Source organism: Lynx rufus, unplaced genomic scaffold (genome assembly GCF_022079265.1).
Source record: "Lynx rufus isolate CCGP_SWC_20201006 ecotype Redwood Valley unplaced genomic scaffold, mLynRuf1.p SCAF_15, whole genome shotgun sequence".
Classification (NCBI taxonomy): Eukaryota; Metazoa; Chordata; class Mammalia; order Carnivora; family Felidae; genus Lynx; species Lynx rufus.
The window spans coordinates 57,400,319-57,418,172 of NW_025814829.1; the positions used below are offsets into that span (position 1 = coordinate 57,400,319).

Genomic DNA, 17,854 nt, shown 5'->3' on the forward strand with positions numbered 1-17,854 from the left:
CTTGGGAGTTTTCTTTGAGGTGAGGATTTTAAGTTATTACCTCAATGCTGTTCATGGATATTGGCTATTCAGGTTTTCTAATGTTTTCTTGGATTGATATTGGTAATTTGTGTCTTCCTTCTCTCTCTTTTTTTTTTTTTAAGCAATTTTCCAAGATGTTTCGAATTCTTTGGTTTATTGATTTTTATTTTTGTTTTCTATTTCATTGATTTCTGACCTCTACTGTTTCCTCCTTGATGTTTATTTTGGGTTTATTTTTCTAGTTTCCTAGAAAGGAAGCTTAGGTTATTGGCTTAACTTTGTTCTTTCCAAATATAGGCATTTAATGGTTATAAATTTCCCTCTAAGCACTCACTTAGCTACATCCCACAAATTTGTATATGCTTTGCTTTCACAGTTATTCATCTAAAAACAATTTTCTGGGGCTCCTGGGTGGCTCAATCGGTTTAGTGCCTGACTTTGGCTCAGGTCTTGATCTCACCATTCATGAATTCAAGCCCCGCATCAGGTTCTGTGTGACAGCTCAGAGCCTGGAGCCTGCCTCAGATTCTGTGTCTCCCTTTGTCTTGGCTCCTCCCCTGCTTGCACTCTCTCTTTCTCTCTCTCTCTCTCAAAAATAAATAAACATAAAAAATAAAAAATAAAACAAAACAAAAAACCCCCACAAGTTTCTAATGGCTCCTATGAATTTTGTTTTTGACCCAATGATTTTTAAGAGGTATAATCCATTTTCAACTTAGCTACATCTTTTTTTTAAAGTTTATTTATTTTGACGGGGCACCTGGGTGGCTCAGTCAGTTGGGTGTCTGACTTAGGCTCAGGTCATGATCTCACAGCTCGTGAGTTCGAGCCCCATGTCGGGCTCTGCGCTGACAGCTCGGAGCCAGGAGCCTGCTTTGGATTCTGTGTCTCCCTCTCACTCTGCCCCTAAGCCACTTGCATTCTGGCTCTGTCTCTCTCAAAATAAATAAACTTAAAAGATTTTTTTTTAAATGTTTATTTATTTTGAGAGAGAGGGAGAGCACACATGCATTGGCAGAGAGAGAGGAAAAGAGAGAGAATCCCAAGCAGGCTCCACACCGTTAGTGCAAAGTCTGACATGGGGCTTGAACCTATGAACTGTGAGATCATGACCAGAGCTGAAATCAAGAATCAGATACTCAACTGACTGAATCACCCAGGTGCCCTTATTTTCAACGTAGCTCTTCTTTATACTTAAAGTTTATTTCTTATAGATAGTACATAAGTGGTCCTCATATTTTTAATTCTGAAACTCTCTGCCTTTACTGTGTTTAACCCATTGATATTTAATGCAATTATTTATATGATTACACGCAGTCTACCATTTTACTTTTTTTTACACTTCTCCTTTCTTTTTCCCCTGTCTGTTTTTGTTTCATTAAATTTTTTCACAATTCTATTTCAATTTTCCCGTTGGCTTTTCAGCCATTTTTTAAATATTATTTTTATATATAGCATTAACTTCACATGGTCAACCTACATAATATACTCTGGATTAATTTTTTACGATGCTATTTCTCCTCATATTAGCATTGTAGTCATCAGATGCTTGTTTTCCTTTTGGCAATTATTCTTGAAATTATAACATTCACCCTCAACTTAGCAAAATCTAATATAACATGTCCACACTACTAAGTCTTCTTAGAAAATGCAGTGACATCATAAGACACTAACCCCATTTTCCCCCCAACCTCAATTTGTACGTTTTTACTTCAGATTTTTTATTCTTTATACAATTAAACCACAAAATATTATTATTCATAAGATCAATATTCATTTGGTTTTATCAATTTAGTTACCATCTTGTTTTTCATTCCTTTCTGTATCTCTTCTCCCATCCAGGATTATTTTTATTGTGTGTGAAGAATACTCTATTAGTATTTCCTTTTCTGCAAGTCTGCTGGTGAGAAATTCTATCAATTCTTGACTGAACTTACTAAAATATTTAATTGAAACATTTCCATCTTACTTTCATTCTTGGAACATATTTTTGCTCATTACCACTTATTTTCATTTAGCACTTTGAGAATATCATTCCATTATCTCCAATTATCATTCTATTCCATATATTCCAGGTCAAGTATTTCTACTTCTATCACCTTTTAGTCTAACTGATGCTCCTTTGAAGGCAAATTATCTTTTTTCTCTATCTGCTTTGAGGATTTTCTCATTGTCTTTGTTTTTAAAAGTCTAATGGGACTAAGTGGGTTTTCTCTGTATTTGTTCCTGCATGGGCTTTATAGAACTTCTTCAATATGTGGTTTGGTATCTTTAGCCATTTTAGAAATTTTTCAGCAACTATCTCTTCAAATACTTTGTGCCCCATTCTTACTCTTTTTCGAGACTCTAATTACGTAAACATTAATACCTTCTCACTGCATTCCTTTCGCCTTACATTCCACTCTGACTTATTTTTATTCTCTATCCTTATCACTTCATGTTTCATTCTGGATATTCTGTTATAACCTAGGTATGAGTTCCTAATTTTCCCTAATGTTAGGCCTAATCCACTGCTGAAACCATCTACCAGCACAAAGAATTTTAAATATCTTATTTTTCAATTTTAGAATTCCCATTTTATTCTTTTTTATAACTTCTAGCTCTCTGAATTTCCCAGCCTTAACTTTTATTTCCTTGAAAATACTAATACAGAGTTCTTTTAATTTCTGTCTGATAGCTCCATTATCTAGAGTGCTTATGAATCTGATTCAGTTGTCTGTTTTGTCTCTGTGGTTTGTGAATCTTTGAATCCTTGTTTATTTTTTTAATGCATATCAAACAACGTACGTTAAAATTGTAAATAGTTTAAGATTAGTTATATTTACTTTTAACAGGCTCCTAGGAGACTAGCAAAAGTGCATCATGTTAACCAAATTTAAGACCTGAAATAATTTAAATCTAGATTTCAGTCTTTAAAAGATAAGTTTAAATCCAGTTTATCCTTTCTTCTTAGTGCCAACCTAAAAGGTATTGATGTACCATGACCCCTCTTTGGTAGGCCCTGGATTCCAGAACGTGACTCCTAGATCTGACAGCTACTCCACATGTTAACAAATCAGACAGTTCTAGAATTGGCAGGGACCCCTAGTAAAACAGTGGGCTCATCTCTCTAGGTTTCACTCTTCCATAAAGTTTTGATCCCATAATTCTTCACAGCCAAATTGGCTCTTGTATGCCTTTTTTTGTTTGTTTTAAACCATTTTGTCCACCTTTTCTAGGAGTTCTTAGGTGGACTACTGACCTAAATTACCTTATTCACCATAACTAAAATATATATGTATGCTCTGCAAAACAGTATTGGGTCCAAATATCACACTAATGAAAGAAAGCACGCAATCTTCTTATTACTAAGTAATGCCAGGAAACGTACTTAATTTGGGAAACAGAATGCAGACCCCAATGAAGCAAGTACACTTATCTTTTTAATTTAATTTAAAAGAATATACTACTTATATGAAAACTAATTTTCACAAGCTGATTATTTACTTAAAAATAAACATTTAATTAAAACATCTAATACATGTATGTGACTAAAGCCATGGTGTAATATGAACTTAGGGTCATGGGGAAACCTTGGCATTGTGAAGAAGTATAACAAAGCATTATAGGTAAAATGATAACAAGTATGCACTAAGAACAGTGGTGTTCTAAGGCAAACAATGTTAAGTTTTGAGTGGGGACAGAGGAGAGGAGTGATTTGTAAGCAGAGATGTACAAGATGAGCTGGTACAGAAAGAAACAAGCAAGGGAAGGTATTTCTGACACAGGGGCAAAAGAGCGAGGAGGAGCCATAGGCAATGTGAGAGTCCACTATGGAATCAGTAGTTGGGAAACTATAAGTATAGCTCACCACAGCTGAAACACGTGCGCACATAAACATGTGGGCATGAGTGCAATAGGGCCATCATGGTGATAAAGAAAGTGATTAGCTCTAAGAAAGGAAAATAGCCTGGGTCTGTAAAGTGGATGTTCCCGTATGACAAAATAAACTATATACGAAAAATCATATTTAACAGTAAGTAATTTGAAATGCATTCATTAAAACCAGAGAAAAAAATAAATGTATCTGCTATCATGAAGACTATTAAATACTGTTGAAAAACAAAATAACAGGGGCACCTGGGTGGCTCAGTTAGTTAAGTGTCCGACTTCGGCTCAGGTCATGACCTCACGGTTCATGAGTTCAAGCCTCGCGTCAGGCTCTGTGCTGACAGCTCGGAGCCTGGAGCCTGCTTCAAATTCTGTGTCTCCCTCTCTCTCTACCCCTCCCCCACTCATGCTCAGTCTCTTTCGGTCTCTCAGAAATGAATAAACATTAAAAAAAATTTTAATAAAATAAATAGAATAAAAACAAAAAAATAATTGTCCTATCAGAAAGGAAGAGACAAAATTACTATTTATCTGCAGATGCTATGCTTACAAAAACTAAGAACATTTTGGGAAAAAAAAATAATGGAATAATAATGGAAGTCTTGCTTTGCTATATGTTTCCTTTTCCATGAAATTGTTTTTCTTAATTTTCTTACTTCTACTTATGGCCTTTTCTTTCCATTAGAAGTTAAAAATTTTATAGGGCTTCTCTAATTAAAACCATGTGGTCTTAGTGCTGGAATGACAGAAATCAAAGGCCGGGGGGGGGAGGGAGAGAAAAAAACCTAAATATACAAATATTTATGTACATGTGCCATCCATAATGAGTGAGGACAGAATGGATTATTCAATGAAAAGAAATGGACAAAAGAACAGAGCTGAGACAGTGGTCTCATCCTTTGGAAAAAAAATAGATTCCAAACTTCCATCATTCAATAAAACAAACAGACTTTTTTTTTGTTTACATAGATTAGAGATACATATTTCATTTACAGCAAGGATGGATTTTAGACTGGCAGACAGAACACAGAAAATATATAGCTTTCCTAGTTCTCACTACATCTTTCTAAGTCTTCATTAACATTAAAGTCGTATAAAATCTCCAGACACCAGATTCTAGATGAATATAGAAAAACACACTCCAATGGTAAATCTAAATATGCTGTTTTTCATTTTTACTAAAACTGCCTTCTAGTCATAAATGCAAATAAAAACTGATTGTTCAGAAAAGTAGTGTGATATAATTGCAGGAACTATTTTGAAGTCTTAAGATATGGCATAAATCCAGCTTTGCAAAAACATAAATGGCAAAATTAATCATGCTTCAATGGGATGTTATAAATCCACTAAGAATCATATTTTCAAAGAATGTACAGTGACATGGGAAAAGTTCCATTCATTCAGCCAGTCAACAAATACTACGTCGGATCCTGGACTGTGTTATAAAGATAGAATATTGAGCAAGGAAGATACAATCCTTGCTAGTCAAGAATCTCATAGTCCAGTGAGAAAAGCAAACAGAGATTACAGTGGTGATACACCAGACATAAAAGCTGTAGGGAGATACATAGTATATAGAAGGGGGGCCTGGCTCATCTACAAGACTCAGAGGTTTTGTAGAAAATGTGATTATTTTAAGCTCAGATCTGGCAGATAAATAGGTATTAGCCCAGCCATGGTTATGAGCAGAAGCATAAGCAAACTGAGGACTTAGCATCTAGAAATGCCCAAGGAAGACAGGGTAGACAGGGAAAAAAAGACATCCCAAATTGTATGTATACTCAAGACCTAAATACATCTGCACAGAGTAAGACTGGAAGTGTAGGAAAGAATTATCTATCCTTAACTGGGATCATAAAATTACAAGTGATTTCTAGTCTGTTTTCATTTTTCTTTCTTTTCTAAAGTAATCACATATTATCATTCACTGTTCATTGATCAAAAGGGTATTATTAAAATGATACTTTACTGTTTACTAGGTCTTGGGGGAGGTTGTTTTTGGTTTTTGTTTTAAATCTTAGACAAGTCTCTTAAGACCTAATTTACTCATTTGGAAAATAGGGCTAACAACATTTAACTTCACAAAGTTGCTGATTCGGATCAACTATGATAATATCCGCGCAGGGAAATGATTCTGTGGTTGTGGTTGTTGGACCTAAGTCAGAACCAGAGCACAAGATAAGAGATTATGAAGACAGATTTGGGGTGGGGGTGGGGGTGCAGCGGTTGTAGAAATGCGTAGATCAGGAGGATGAAAATATGGCCCTGATGAAGTCGTCACTCTCCTCTTTAGCATGAGGACGGTCCATGCCAATCTATCCTGGTAGCTTTTTCTCGTGGAGCTTAGCCCCAATCTCATAATCCTTCTCAATGTCATACTCCAGGCCGCCACCAGCAAAACGTCACGCTGCTTGAAACCTTTTGCTGTTACTAGCCTCAGAATTCCAAATATGAACACAATTCTACCATTATTTAAGGGTAGTTTAGTTATAAAAATGTCTTAATTTATATTTTAATTGGTGAATATCCTGTGCTTTGCTAAGAAGCGTATCTCAAAGCAGTTCTAGAGGCTTTGATTTAGGGTGTTGCAAGCCTCTGTTATTCATTATTTATACCAGAAACAGAATTATTAAGGGACTATTGGATTTTACAAATATGTTCACATATATTTACAAATGGTGAAGTCAGATACACATATATCTTTTTACCAATTGTTGCTTTTTCACAAAATAGGAAAAACATTTCTTACCTTTCCTCTGGAGTATCTACATGAAATGTTCTCTCTATAACAGTGGTCCACTGGAGACATCTGATAATAAATGTGTTTGGCTTTGGTCGTTCTGTTTTCATTAACTGGCATTCTAGAAATGACATAAAATGTCTCTTTGAATATACTTACATTTAAACCAGGAAGTAAAGATTTGAGAACTACAGAGTTCTACTCTATGCAATCTCTCAGCTTTCCAGGGCCCTCCATTCAGGGTTGTTCACAATCTGACCTCAGTATTTCCATTCCATCATCCATTCTGGCCACATGCTCTATTAACCAGCCAAACTGGACTACTTACTTTCCCCAAACACATCTTGCTCTGTCCTGTATCTGTACCTTTTGTTCCAGCAGTTCTTATTATCTGGGACGCTGGTCACTGATTTCACCCCTCCCCATATTGCAATCACTTACAGTTGAAAGGTCCAGATCCAATCCCACTCTTTGCAGGAAGCCTTTTATATCAACCTGGTCCTAAACCAAACATTCACCTCTCCATATTCTCATTACTTATTATCATATCCCTCATTTTTCACTCAGTATAGACTATCTTGTATTATTATTTATCATTTAAAAAGGTATCCTTATCCCCCTAGATTATAAGCTTTTCTACAGTATACACCACTTAAAAATCTTAGTAAGCACAGCCCACAGAGCCAGTTCATCAAAAGTGATAAATTAAGTCAGGCAATATCTCAGAAGATTTCAAAGAAGAGGAGGAGCATTTTGTAGTGGCTGAAAGTGTGGATTCTAACACCAGTATTCTTGGATTCAATTTCTTTTCCTACCATTAACTATGTAACCTGGGACAAGTTAATTAACCTTTCTGGTCTGCAAGTATCAAAGGGGAAACAAGTAACTACATCATAAAACTGGTGTGAGGATTAATAATAAATCAGCAGGATGCTGAGACTAGCATGTTGAACACATAATAAGTTGTCAATACATGCCAGTTATCATTATCAGGTGTATATACTGAGCAGGACTTTAAGGATACACGGTAGTGGCCAACAAGACAGAGTAGGGTAGGGTTGTTTTACTGACACTGGTCTTTTGAAAGAAACAATTTCCCTGCAGCTGACAAAGTCAACTGTGTTTTCTCAGTGTTTATCTGTTCTGCGGTCCCTCCATCACTAGCAACTATCGACCTCCGTCTCTGTCTTTATAGGACTCAAGTCACTGAGCACATTGGACCAGTTCCTTGTTGACTCTTTGACCTAAAAAGATCATTCACCGAAGGGTCTCCACTTAGTTTTCTTCTCGTGTCTAATAAGATTTCACAGTTTCAGCCATCATCTCTTGGTTTACCGATCTAAAACTCCACACTTCTTTCCATCTTGGATCTGTATTTCGTGATACCCATGATTAACTATACAGTGGGTCGATCTACCTGGCTGAATTACTGGTATGACACCTAGCACCTACTATCTTTTCCCCTCATTCTGTTCCTCCTCCTGGCTTTCCTAATTTTTCCACCATCCAGACTCAAATCATGGGGTGCTCCTCTTTGATACTGGTAGTATTTGCCAGGACATGACTTTTCCAGCAATGCAGTCCTACTTCAGACTCTCACTGCCAAATGCCTACACCTCCCAGGTGCCATAAAACCAGCTCTTCTTACTCAGAAATGTGGAAGGGCTAGATCCATTACTGAAGGCTAGAAACTGTATTCTAAAAGACATCAGAACTTGGCAACTGTCACGACGAGCACAGGGTGAATCACTGCTTTGTACACCTGAAACTGGTATTTCACTAACCGGAATTTAAATAAAAACTTAAAAAAAAAAAAAAAGACATCTGAACTCATCCAAAAGTGAGCTGACTGCTCCTACCTTTGCCCCTCCCCCCTCCGCCACCCTCCGCTCTAGCTCTCTCCATCTCAGATGATGGCACCTCCATCCCCTTAAGTGCTCAGGTCAAAAGCCCTGGCACCACCCTTAACTCCTCCTCTCTTCTCATATCTCATCCTGGAAAGCCTGTTGGCTCTGCTTTCCAAATGTATCTAGGATCATTTCTCTCCTCTCCCACTGTCTGGGAACAACCCATCATTATCTCTCATGTGAACACGCCCAGAACTCAAGAGTAGCTCTCTCTGTCCCTCACTGTAGTCTGCTCTCAACATGAGCGGCCAGAGATCTTAACATGATCGCCTGCAAGAATACATTCTGCAATGCTTCTGATTCACTAAGAATAGAAGACAAAGGCCTTGAAATGATCAACAAGGGTCCTACATGATCTGGGTCTCCCACCCACCCAGCTTAAGTTTCTGACCTCCCAACCTAGTCAGTATTCCCTTCCAGGCCACCCTGGCTTTGGTGCACTTCCTCAGATAGGCGCTACACCCTCTCTCCTAGCCTTGTGTCTAGATGTGCTCTCTGCCTGGCATGCTGTCCCCTCACACAGCCCACGGCCGACCAAGTCTCAGATCAGATCTCACCTACACGCGACCATGCTGCTGAAATTCTGTGATCTGCACCCTTGACCCAGGCCTCCCCAACCCCTCTTACCTGCTCTACTTTTTTATTTCACATACGTTATCACCCTCAAACATATGAAATGGCTTAGTATCTTTTTTTGCTTATTGTCTATCTCCCCAACAAGAATGTAAGCTGCACTGATAAGATTCTTAGCACCTAGAACTGTGCCCATCTGTGCCTAAACACTATTTTTCCCCAAAGCAGACACTTACCAAATATTGTCCAAGTTGGATGAATTCTGATAGTAGTATCTAACAAGAAGGTAGTTTTGATGATATAAGAGGAGTAAATTTCTGGAGCAACTTCCTTATACAGATAAGAAGAGAGGATCTGCTAGACAAGCAGAGGGCTGGCTCTAGTCAGGAGTATAGACCATTTAGTGAGAGAACAAGACACTAAGAGCCCCAAAGCAATCAAGGGTATACATGCAAGTAGGAGCTAGTAGAAAGGATTTTCATATTACTTCTATTTTTTTTTCCCCAGTGAATTGGGATATAAAGCCATCTTTAAGAATCAGGTTGAGGGGTGCCTGGGTGGCTCAGTGGGTTAAGCATCCAACTTCAGCTCAGGTCATGATCCCGCAGTCCATGAGTTCAAGCCCTGCATCAGGCTCTGTGCTGACAGCTCAGAGCCTGGAGCCTGTTTCAGATTCTGTGTCTCCCTCTCTCTCTCTGCCCCTCCCCTGCTCACGCTCTGTCTCTCTGTCTCTGAGAAATGAATAAACCTTAAAATTTTTTTTTTTTTTTAAGAATCAGGTTGGAAGAGGGTCGCCTGGGTGGTTCAGTCAGTTAAGCATCCGACTTCAGCTCAGGTCATGATCTCACAGCTCATGGGTTCCGGCCCCGCGCTGGGCTCTGTGCTGACAGCTCGGAGCCTGGAGCCTGCTTTGGATTCTGTGTCTCCCTCTATCTCTGCTCCTCCCCCGCTCAAGCTCTCTCTCTCTCTTGCTCAAAAATAAATAAACATTTAAAAAATGTATAAAAAGAGATTCAGGTTGGAAGAGGATGCGCTGGGGCTCTGAGAAGAGAGAAGGTACATAAGAGCCCTCTAGGAGAATAGAAGAGCGAACAGACTAGGGAACTGTATAACACGACAGCGGGGCAGCAGCAGGGGCCCGTTGGAATTTCACAATCAAGAATTCACATGGTTGCGTGTTTCCCCCAGATGTATTTATTCAGCTACATGGGTGTGGCTGGGGCATACAGAGGACTGGATTTCAGCAAAGCTGTAATTTAACCAAGTAAGTTTGGCAAAGCAAGAAGCAAAAGAGAGGAGTCACGGCACCCTGATTTAGGTAATCAACTGGTGAATTCCAAATGGGTAAGGAGAAAAGCGAGAACCTGGTGGTGTGCAAAATAATGAAAAGGTGGTAGAATCGACAGATCGTAAAATCTGTTCCACAGTTAAATATTGTACAGTGATGTCACATACTTTTTGAAATATGAATGTTAAAAGCACCAAATACAGAATGTCAATTTATATTTTGTTTAAATCTGAAAGTTCTAAAATACTGTACTACAAATACTATAAATACTATATACTATACATTTATACCTATAAAGCACAGACCCAACCTGATTCTCTGTGAAGACCACTGTTCTTCCCATTTCCTACTTCACAAAACTCCTATTAAGTTTCCAGTCAGTTTTTATACAGTTCAAGTGATGCCCTAGTAGAGAAATTACTTAGAAGTTAGGAATTATGTGCGAACCTTCCCCCTAACACCTAGGACGCAATAGCACATAAGGGGACACAGGACATACCTCATGACTGAACAACTGACTGAGTGACTTTTAAAGTAATGAATAGAGGACAGACACAAGATGGGTAGGCCTGACAGAAATACTCAAGGGTGAACTCTATGGACTGTATGAAGCGGAAATAGGAAGAACAGATAAGGGAAGTAAGAATGCCCAATCCAAGTTCACCTACACTTTAGTTTACTTAAGGTCACTCCTTTGGTGATGTTAAGATGACTAAGACAGCAGACTTTAAAATCAGAGTGTCAGAGGTGTCTGGGTGGCTCAGGTGGTTAAGCGTCTGACTTCAGCTCAGGTCATGATCTCACAGTTTATGGGTTTGAACCCTGCGTCAGGCTCTGTGCTGACAGCTCAGAGCCTGGAGTCTGCTTCTGCTGTGTCTGTCTGTCTGTCTCTCTCTCTCTCTCTCTCAAAAATAAATAAAAACTTAAAAAAAAATTTAAATCAGAGTGTCAGACTCAAATCTAGCCTCTCTCACACCAGCAGTGCTGTGATCCCCTGCAAAGCACACCTCCAAGCCCCCAGGTTCAGGAATTAAAGAAAGACTTTAAAAAAGGAAGCATATTTTCAACACTATACCTAAGTGAAGTTTAAGGGATATACTTTTAAAAACTTCTCAATGCTATAATTTAACAACCTACTTAAAATATTACATATGGGATTCTAAGTGATTATCAATTAACATAACTTACAAAAGTGATAAACAAGTGATTAATTACCATTCTCTAGCAGACCACCGGAAAGGAACTTCTTAGAAACGAATAAACTATTTGTATTTACATACAGGATGGTTTTGGAAAAATACTAAAACAATAACATAATGACCTAAATAGTTATGCACAACTTGGCTATTTGGACTAAACATGCTAAATATTCATGGCCTCAACGACCTATACCAATTCTGGGCCAGCCACTATGTAAGACTCTGGGCATAGTATAGTAACAATAATGAGTAAGAAACTCTCTACAACCTATAGCACACACCAAACTCTGTTATTAACCATTCAACATCCAATTACAACACATGTAATTGTAAAGTAGTACTTCACTAATGGCTTAAAGGTTTCAATCAGGACCTTCTGAAGCCTCGCTGAACAAAAATGTTATTATGAACACGTAGTTTTTACTACTTTCTGTTTTTACAGAAACAAACCTATATTTTATATGTTTCAATATGAAATACTCTACAAATGAATCCTATTTCAAAATGATACAGTAAAAGAGACTGAGACAGTAAAAGAGAGAAGCAGTTACCAAAAGCTGGCTCAAGATACTCAGTGGTACTCGGGTCAGTACAAGGGAAGAGGGCACTCTATCTCCGTATCGGGTTTACTGCTGCACAAAGATGTAGTCAAAGAGCTGAATCTGAATACAAAACCGTTGACACTGTCAATTACCATGTTTAAACAAACAAGTGAGCCTTCGGTTCTTTTATGTTAACCAAAATATGGAATCATGAACACATCCTACAGCTCCCTGTAAAATGAAGAGAAATACAGGAGTTTTCAGAATATGGTTCATGTCTGAAAACTCTCATTCTTAAAGGAGACTCTTATTCTTAAAGGGAATGGTGGCTGACAAGTAGATTAGCTAATACTTCTTCAGAAGAATATTTTCCTTTTAATTATGGAAAAGTTCCCAAATCAAGGTAGGCCACGTGAAAATTCTAAAATCAAAAGCAGAAGATTTGAATAGCGATTCTAAAAAGCTATTAACCAAATGATTAGCTATGATTTCTGGAGCTATTTAACACACTAGAAAAAAGCAAGTGTTCTCATATAAAATGCCAGGCAGCTAACTTTTATTATATCATAACCCATCATACATTTCAGCAAAGCATTTGTTACACTGGTACTTAAATTAGGTATCCTAGTTAAATTCACCTGAGCAAGTTAAACTGTAAGCTAAATTTCAAGTGTTCTGCTTATGTTTACATGTTCTGAACCACAGACACCCAAGTATATTTGAAGCTGTAATCACTTTGTAAACCTGGAAGCCAATTAGAGGGATTGTAACACGCCAAATCAAAAAAATACATACCAAAAAGAATCTTTTTTATATCATCTGTTCAGAATTTATTAAAAGATCAGGTTTTATTTCAACCTCTAGAACCCTTTAAATACTATTTTTTTAAATAAGTTCTACTAATAGGCAACATGAAAAACAAAGGCATAATAATAGATTCTATTTGTAATGAAATGGCACAATGAAATAATGCTGTCAGCTATAATGACCATAAAGAGGGTGTATTTTTGAGTCCTCAAATATAATACTATTATGTATATTCCTTTTTTTATTTTTTATGTTTATTTATTTTTGAGAGAGAGACACAGAGTACAAGCAGGGGAAGAGAGAGAGGGAGAGAGAATCTGAAGCAGGTTCCAGGCCCCGAGTTGTCAGTACAGAGCCCAACGTGGGGCTTGAACTCGTGACCCATGAGATCGTGACCTGAGCCGAAGTCGGACACTCAACTAATTGAACCACCCAGGCGCCCCTAATTTTAAATGTACAATTCTATGGTGTTACGTACATATACAATGTTGTGTAGTCAAGCTGGCTTTTAACTCACTGATTTATTTACTTTCATTGTATAAATTATCTATGCTTACTGTAGAACAATTCATAAACAGATATAGGTAAAATGAAAAGAAAATTAACCAGCATCCTACCACACAAGTATAACCACTGTTAAGGTTTTAATGTACATTCCTTCAGAACTTTTCTAAGCATTTTTAAAAAATAAAAATGAGACCACAACACGTAAGACATATTATGTAGGTGCTCTGCTCATTTAATATGTTGCAAATTTTTCATTTCAGTAATGAAGGTCTATACCATCCTAATTTCTTAAAGCTTATTTATTTATTTTGAGAGAGACCACGCAAGTGTGAACAAGGGAGGGGCAGAGAAAGGAGAGAGAATCCCAAGCAGGTCCTGAGCTGTCAGTACAGAGCCTGATATGGGACTTGATCTCACGAACCATGAGATCATGATGGTAGCCTTAATCAAGAGTCAGAGCTTAACCGACTGAGCCACCCAGGCACCCCTACATCATCCTATTTAACAATGGCACAGAACCCCATCATACTCAGTTATCACAGTGGGCAGCTTATTATGATAATATGCCACAAAACAAACAGAAGTGGGTTATTTAGATGTAAACAGGATAACATCTAACCATTTTAACATAGCCTGTTCTTGGGTACAGTGTTCAAATCTGAAAAATAATCATAAGTACCAGTTTTGGATCAAGTAAATAAGAAAAATTAATTTCTATTTGAGGTATGATGAAACTAGGATCTAATAATAAAACTGTAAAAGAATCTAACGAGAATGTATATTGGATTCCAAGTTCTCTAAGAGCAAGGCCCATACTATTTCATTACCTAGTACTGTGCCTAAACACAGCAGGTCTCATGTGAATACATGTAATGAGAGAACAGATGACAAATTTTGTCATGTGACAAGTTAATGACACTTTGAGAAGCAATTACCAGAGAATATTCCAGAAGAAGGGACTCTCCCCAGGTCGCACAGCCTCGTCTCTCTGCTCAGTGAATGCAGAACCAAAGTGGGGGTCATATAGAACCCAGAACTCTTCTAGACCAGCAGAGCCTTAATGTATTCTGTTAAACAAGCCAGCTGTTAAAGCTATTTTAGGTGACAACTGGAAAAAACCCGAATATGAATTTCTTCTTGGATATTATTAAAGAGCTCTAAGTTAATAAAATTTCTAAATTAATAAAATCCACCTAATAAAGGTAGACGGTGATACTGTAACTATGTGGGAAAATTCCTTATTGTTTACATAGAATTCAGGGATAAATGTCATAATACCTGAGTTTACATGAAATATTTTAACAAAATGATAATGTAAGTCTGATAAAACAGTAACTGTTAAGTCTAGGTAACAGGTAGAGGAGAATTTATTAAGCTATTCTATTTTATCTGTACATCTGAAATTTCCCATCATCAAAAGTTGAAAACGGAAACCCCCTCCAAAATAGTATTAGATTCTTTCCTCAAAGTATTGTATCCAAAACAAAAAACAAAACAAAACAAAAACCCCCAAAGGCTTAAATGGCTGACTATGGAAAGGGAAATTATTTTTAAAATATAAAACATACATGAGACTATCTAAAATAAAGGCTCTTCTGGTTAATTAGACTCACCTAATACAATTTAAACTTCAGAATATTTCATTGGGCATTTAAGTTTATAGGAATCACTGCTGGAATAATCGGTTTATTTCGTACCAACTCTAATTTACAACGTAAATGCCTCGTGCTTCTATTTGTGCCAACGGGACAGTATTTCTAGTCCGACACGCTCACCACCACATCGCCATGGGCACCAAGGGGCGTAAGCCATAAATACGCACCCAGACCAAGACGCGTGCGCACTGCGTGCTGATGGCCCTGCCCTCACGGCCCATTACTCAAAACCACGAGCTACGGAACTGGCCTTCGTCGGTCGCCTTTCCCTGACCATCAGTAACGCTGCGGTTACCGTCTCTCCTAAAGTCCCTCGTATCTCTTCCCTGTTCTTGTCCCAATTTTCTGCTGTATCTGATGTTCTTGGCCCCCATCCTGCAAGTCCCCTCCCCCCGCACCCCCAGGACACTGACTTTCCCGGTTTTGCTTCCAATTCCTCTGATGGCTCCGGGGTCTTCTTTCTCAGGGTCTCTTCCTCCGAACGGAGCTGCTCCCTTAGGCTCCGTCCTTTGTGTTCAACTGTGCTTTTGTGATCATTTTGTCCTTAGTAAGTTCATTCACTAAATGAGTATTTATCGTGTGCCCACGGTGTGCCAGGCACCAAGCTAGGCCCTGGGGGTGGAGCGGCCAACAAAACAAAGTCCCTATTTTGGCATAAAGCTTCTGCTCCACTGAGTGGGGGCGTGGTCAAGCTATAACCAAGTAAAACAATGAATTTATTAACCTAGTACTGCTTGTAAGTATTATGAAGAGAAATGAGGCAGGGCAACGAGTTAAAATGGCAGGCAGGCAGTACTACTTTAGAACGAAACGGTAGGAAAATCCTCTCACGGAAAGGAGGCTCCGGTGCAGCCGTCTGTGGGAGGAGGCTTCCGCTCGAAGGCACAGGAAGTGCACAGACCCACAGCGGGAAGGGGCCCACAGATGTGTCTGAGAAACAGCAAGGAGTCCAGGGTGGCTGGAGTTCAGGGAATGGTGGGAAATGAGGTCAGGGGGATCTTCAGTGACCTGGGGAGGGCTGCAGATACAATCCTGGGGGAGCTCTCCGGTGGCTTTGCCTCAAATGTCACCTGATGTCTGAAGACTCTCAAACCTGAACCTTCCATATGGCAAAGCTGGCATCGCTTTTCTGAGGCCCTATTATCATCCCATTCTCAACACACCTAAAAGCGTTTCACATTTTCTTTTATCGTCCGCACTGAAAATTACCACATCGACACAGTGTTTCTATTCAACTTATTTCTGTATCATTTTCCTAATCACGCAATAAACACACTCATCTTTGACTCTTCTGACCCATAGCTAAGCAACATGCATCTTAATTCTTTCAGAAACGTCTGTTTTCACTGCTCAACCAGACACTCATTACCAAAATCGGGATCCCTGAACTGGCCCCCCAGATGGTCTCCCTTCCCCCACCCTTCTCCCTGTCCAAGGTGTCCCACGTATGACTACAGGCCTGAGCAGTCTTCCTCAAACTCTTATTCTATAGATGACTCTCCTTCTCAAAAATATACAAGTCTCTGCAGGACAAAGCTCAACCCCATTAGTCACTCATAAGCAAGCCCAAATCCTTTTCAAATTTTATCCCTTACTATAAAAACAATAAGGGGCACCTGGGTAGCTCAGTTGGTTAAGTGTCAGACTTCCACTCAGGTCTTGACTCAGAGCTCGTGAGTTCCAGCCCTGCGGTCCTGACTCAGAGCTCGTGAGTTCCAGCCCTGCGTCGGGCTCTGTGCTGACAGCTCAGAGCCTGCAGCCTGCTTCGGATTCTGTGTCTCCCTCTGTCTCTGCTCCTTGCCTGCTCACACTCTGTCTCTCTCTCTCTCTCTCTCTCTCTCTCAGAATTAAGTAAACATTAAAAAAATAAATAAAAACAAAATGAATACCCCACCCAAAAAAAACTACTAGAATTCAGAACTGAATTCAGTAAAGTCACAGGATACAAAATTAATACACAGAAATCTGTTGCATTTCTACACACTAACAATGAAGCAGCAGAAAGAGAAATTAAGAAAAAAAAATCACTTATAATTGCATCAAAAAGAATAAAATATCTAGGAATAAACTTAACTAACCAAGGAGGCTAGAGACCTGTACTCTGAAAACTGTAAAACATTGGTGAAAGAAATTGAACACGGTACAAATAAACGAAAAAATATTCCATGCTCATGGATTGAAAGAACGAATGTTGGGGTGTCTGGGTGGTTCAGTCAGTTAAGCGTCCGACTTCAGCTCAGGTCATGATCTCACAGTTCGTGGGTTTGAGCCCCGCGTCGGGCTTTGTGCTGACACCTCAGAGCCTGGAGCCTGTTTCAGATTCTGTCTCTCCCTCTCTCTCTCTCTCTCTGCCTTTCTCCTGCTCACACTCTGTCTCTCTCTGTCTCAAAAATAAATAAACATTTTTAAAAATTAAAGAAAAAAAAAACAAATGTCATTAAAGTGTCCATACTACCCAAAGCAATCTACAGATTCAATGCAATCCCTATCAAAATATCAACAGCCATTTTCACAGAACTAGAAAAGAATAATCCTAAAATTTGTATGAAAATCAAAGGATCCAAATATCCAAAGCAATCTTGAAAAAGAAAAACTGGAGGTATCAAAACTCCAGATTTCAAGATATAATACAAAGCTATAGTAATCAAAACAGTATGGTACTGGCACAAAAACAGACACATGGATCAGTGGAATAGGACAGACAGCCCAGAAACAAACCCACACTTATTTCATCATTTTATCTAT

The 17,854-nt window shown here is 38.6% G+C and overlaps 1 protein-coding gene across 4 annotated transcripts in view; it reads right to left on the minus strand.

The window, feature by feature from the left end:
* Positions 1-17,854, minus strand: part of AKT3 (AKT serine/threonine kinase 3) — a 309,235-nt gene that overhangs the window by 139,978 nt on the left and 151,403 nt on the right. For all 4 annotated transcript variants that reach the window (XM_047077095.1, XM_047077092.1, XM_047077093.1 and 1 more), the window contains exon 4: positions 6,641-6,752. In XM_047077095.1, coding sequence (XP_046933051.1) covers positions 6,641-6,752 — 112 coding nt within the window. The remainder of the gene's footprint in view (positions 1-6,640; positions 6,753-17,854) is intronic.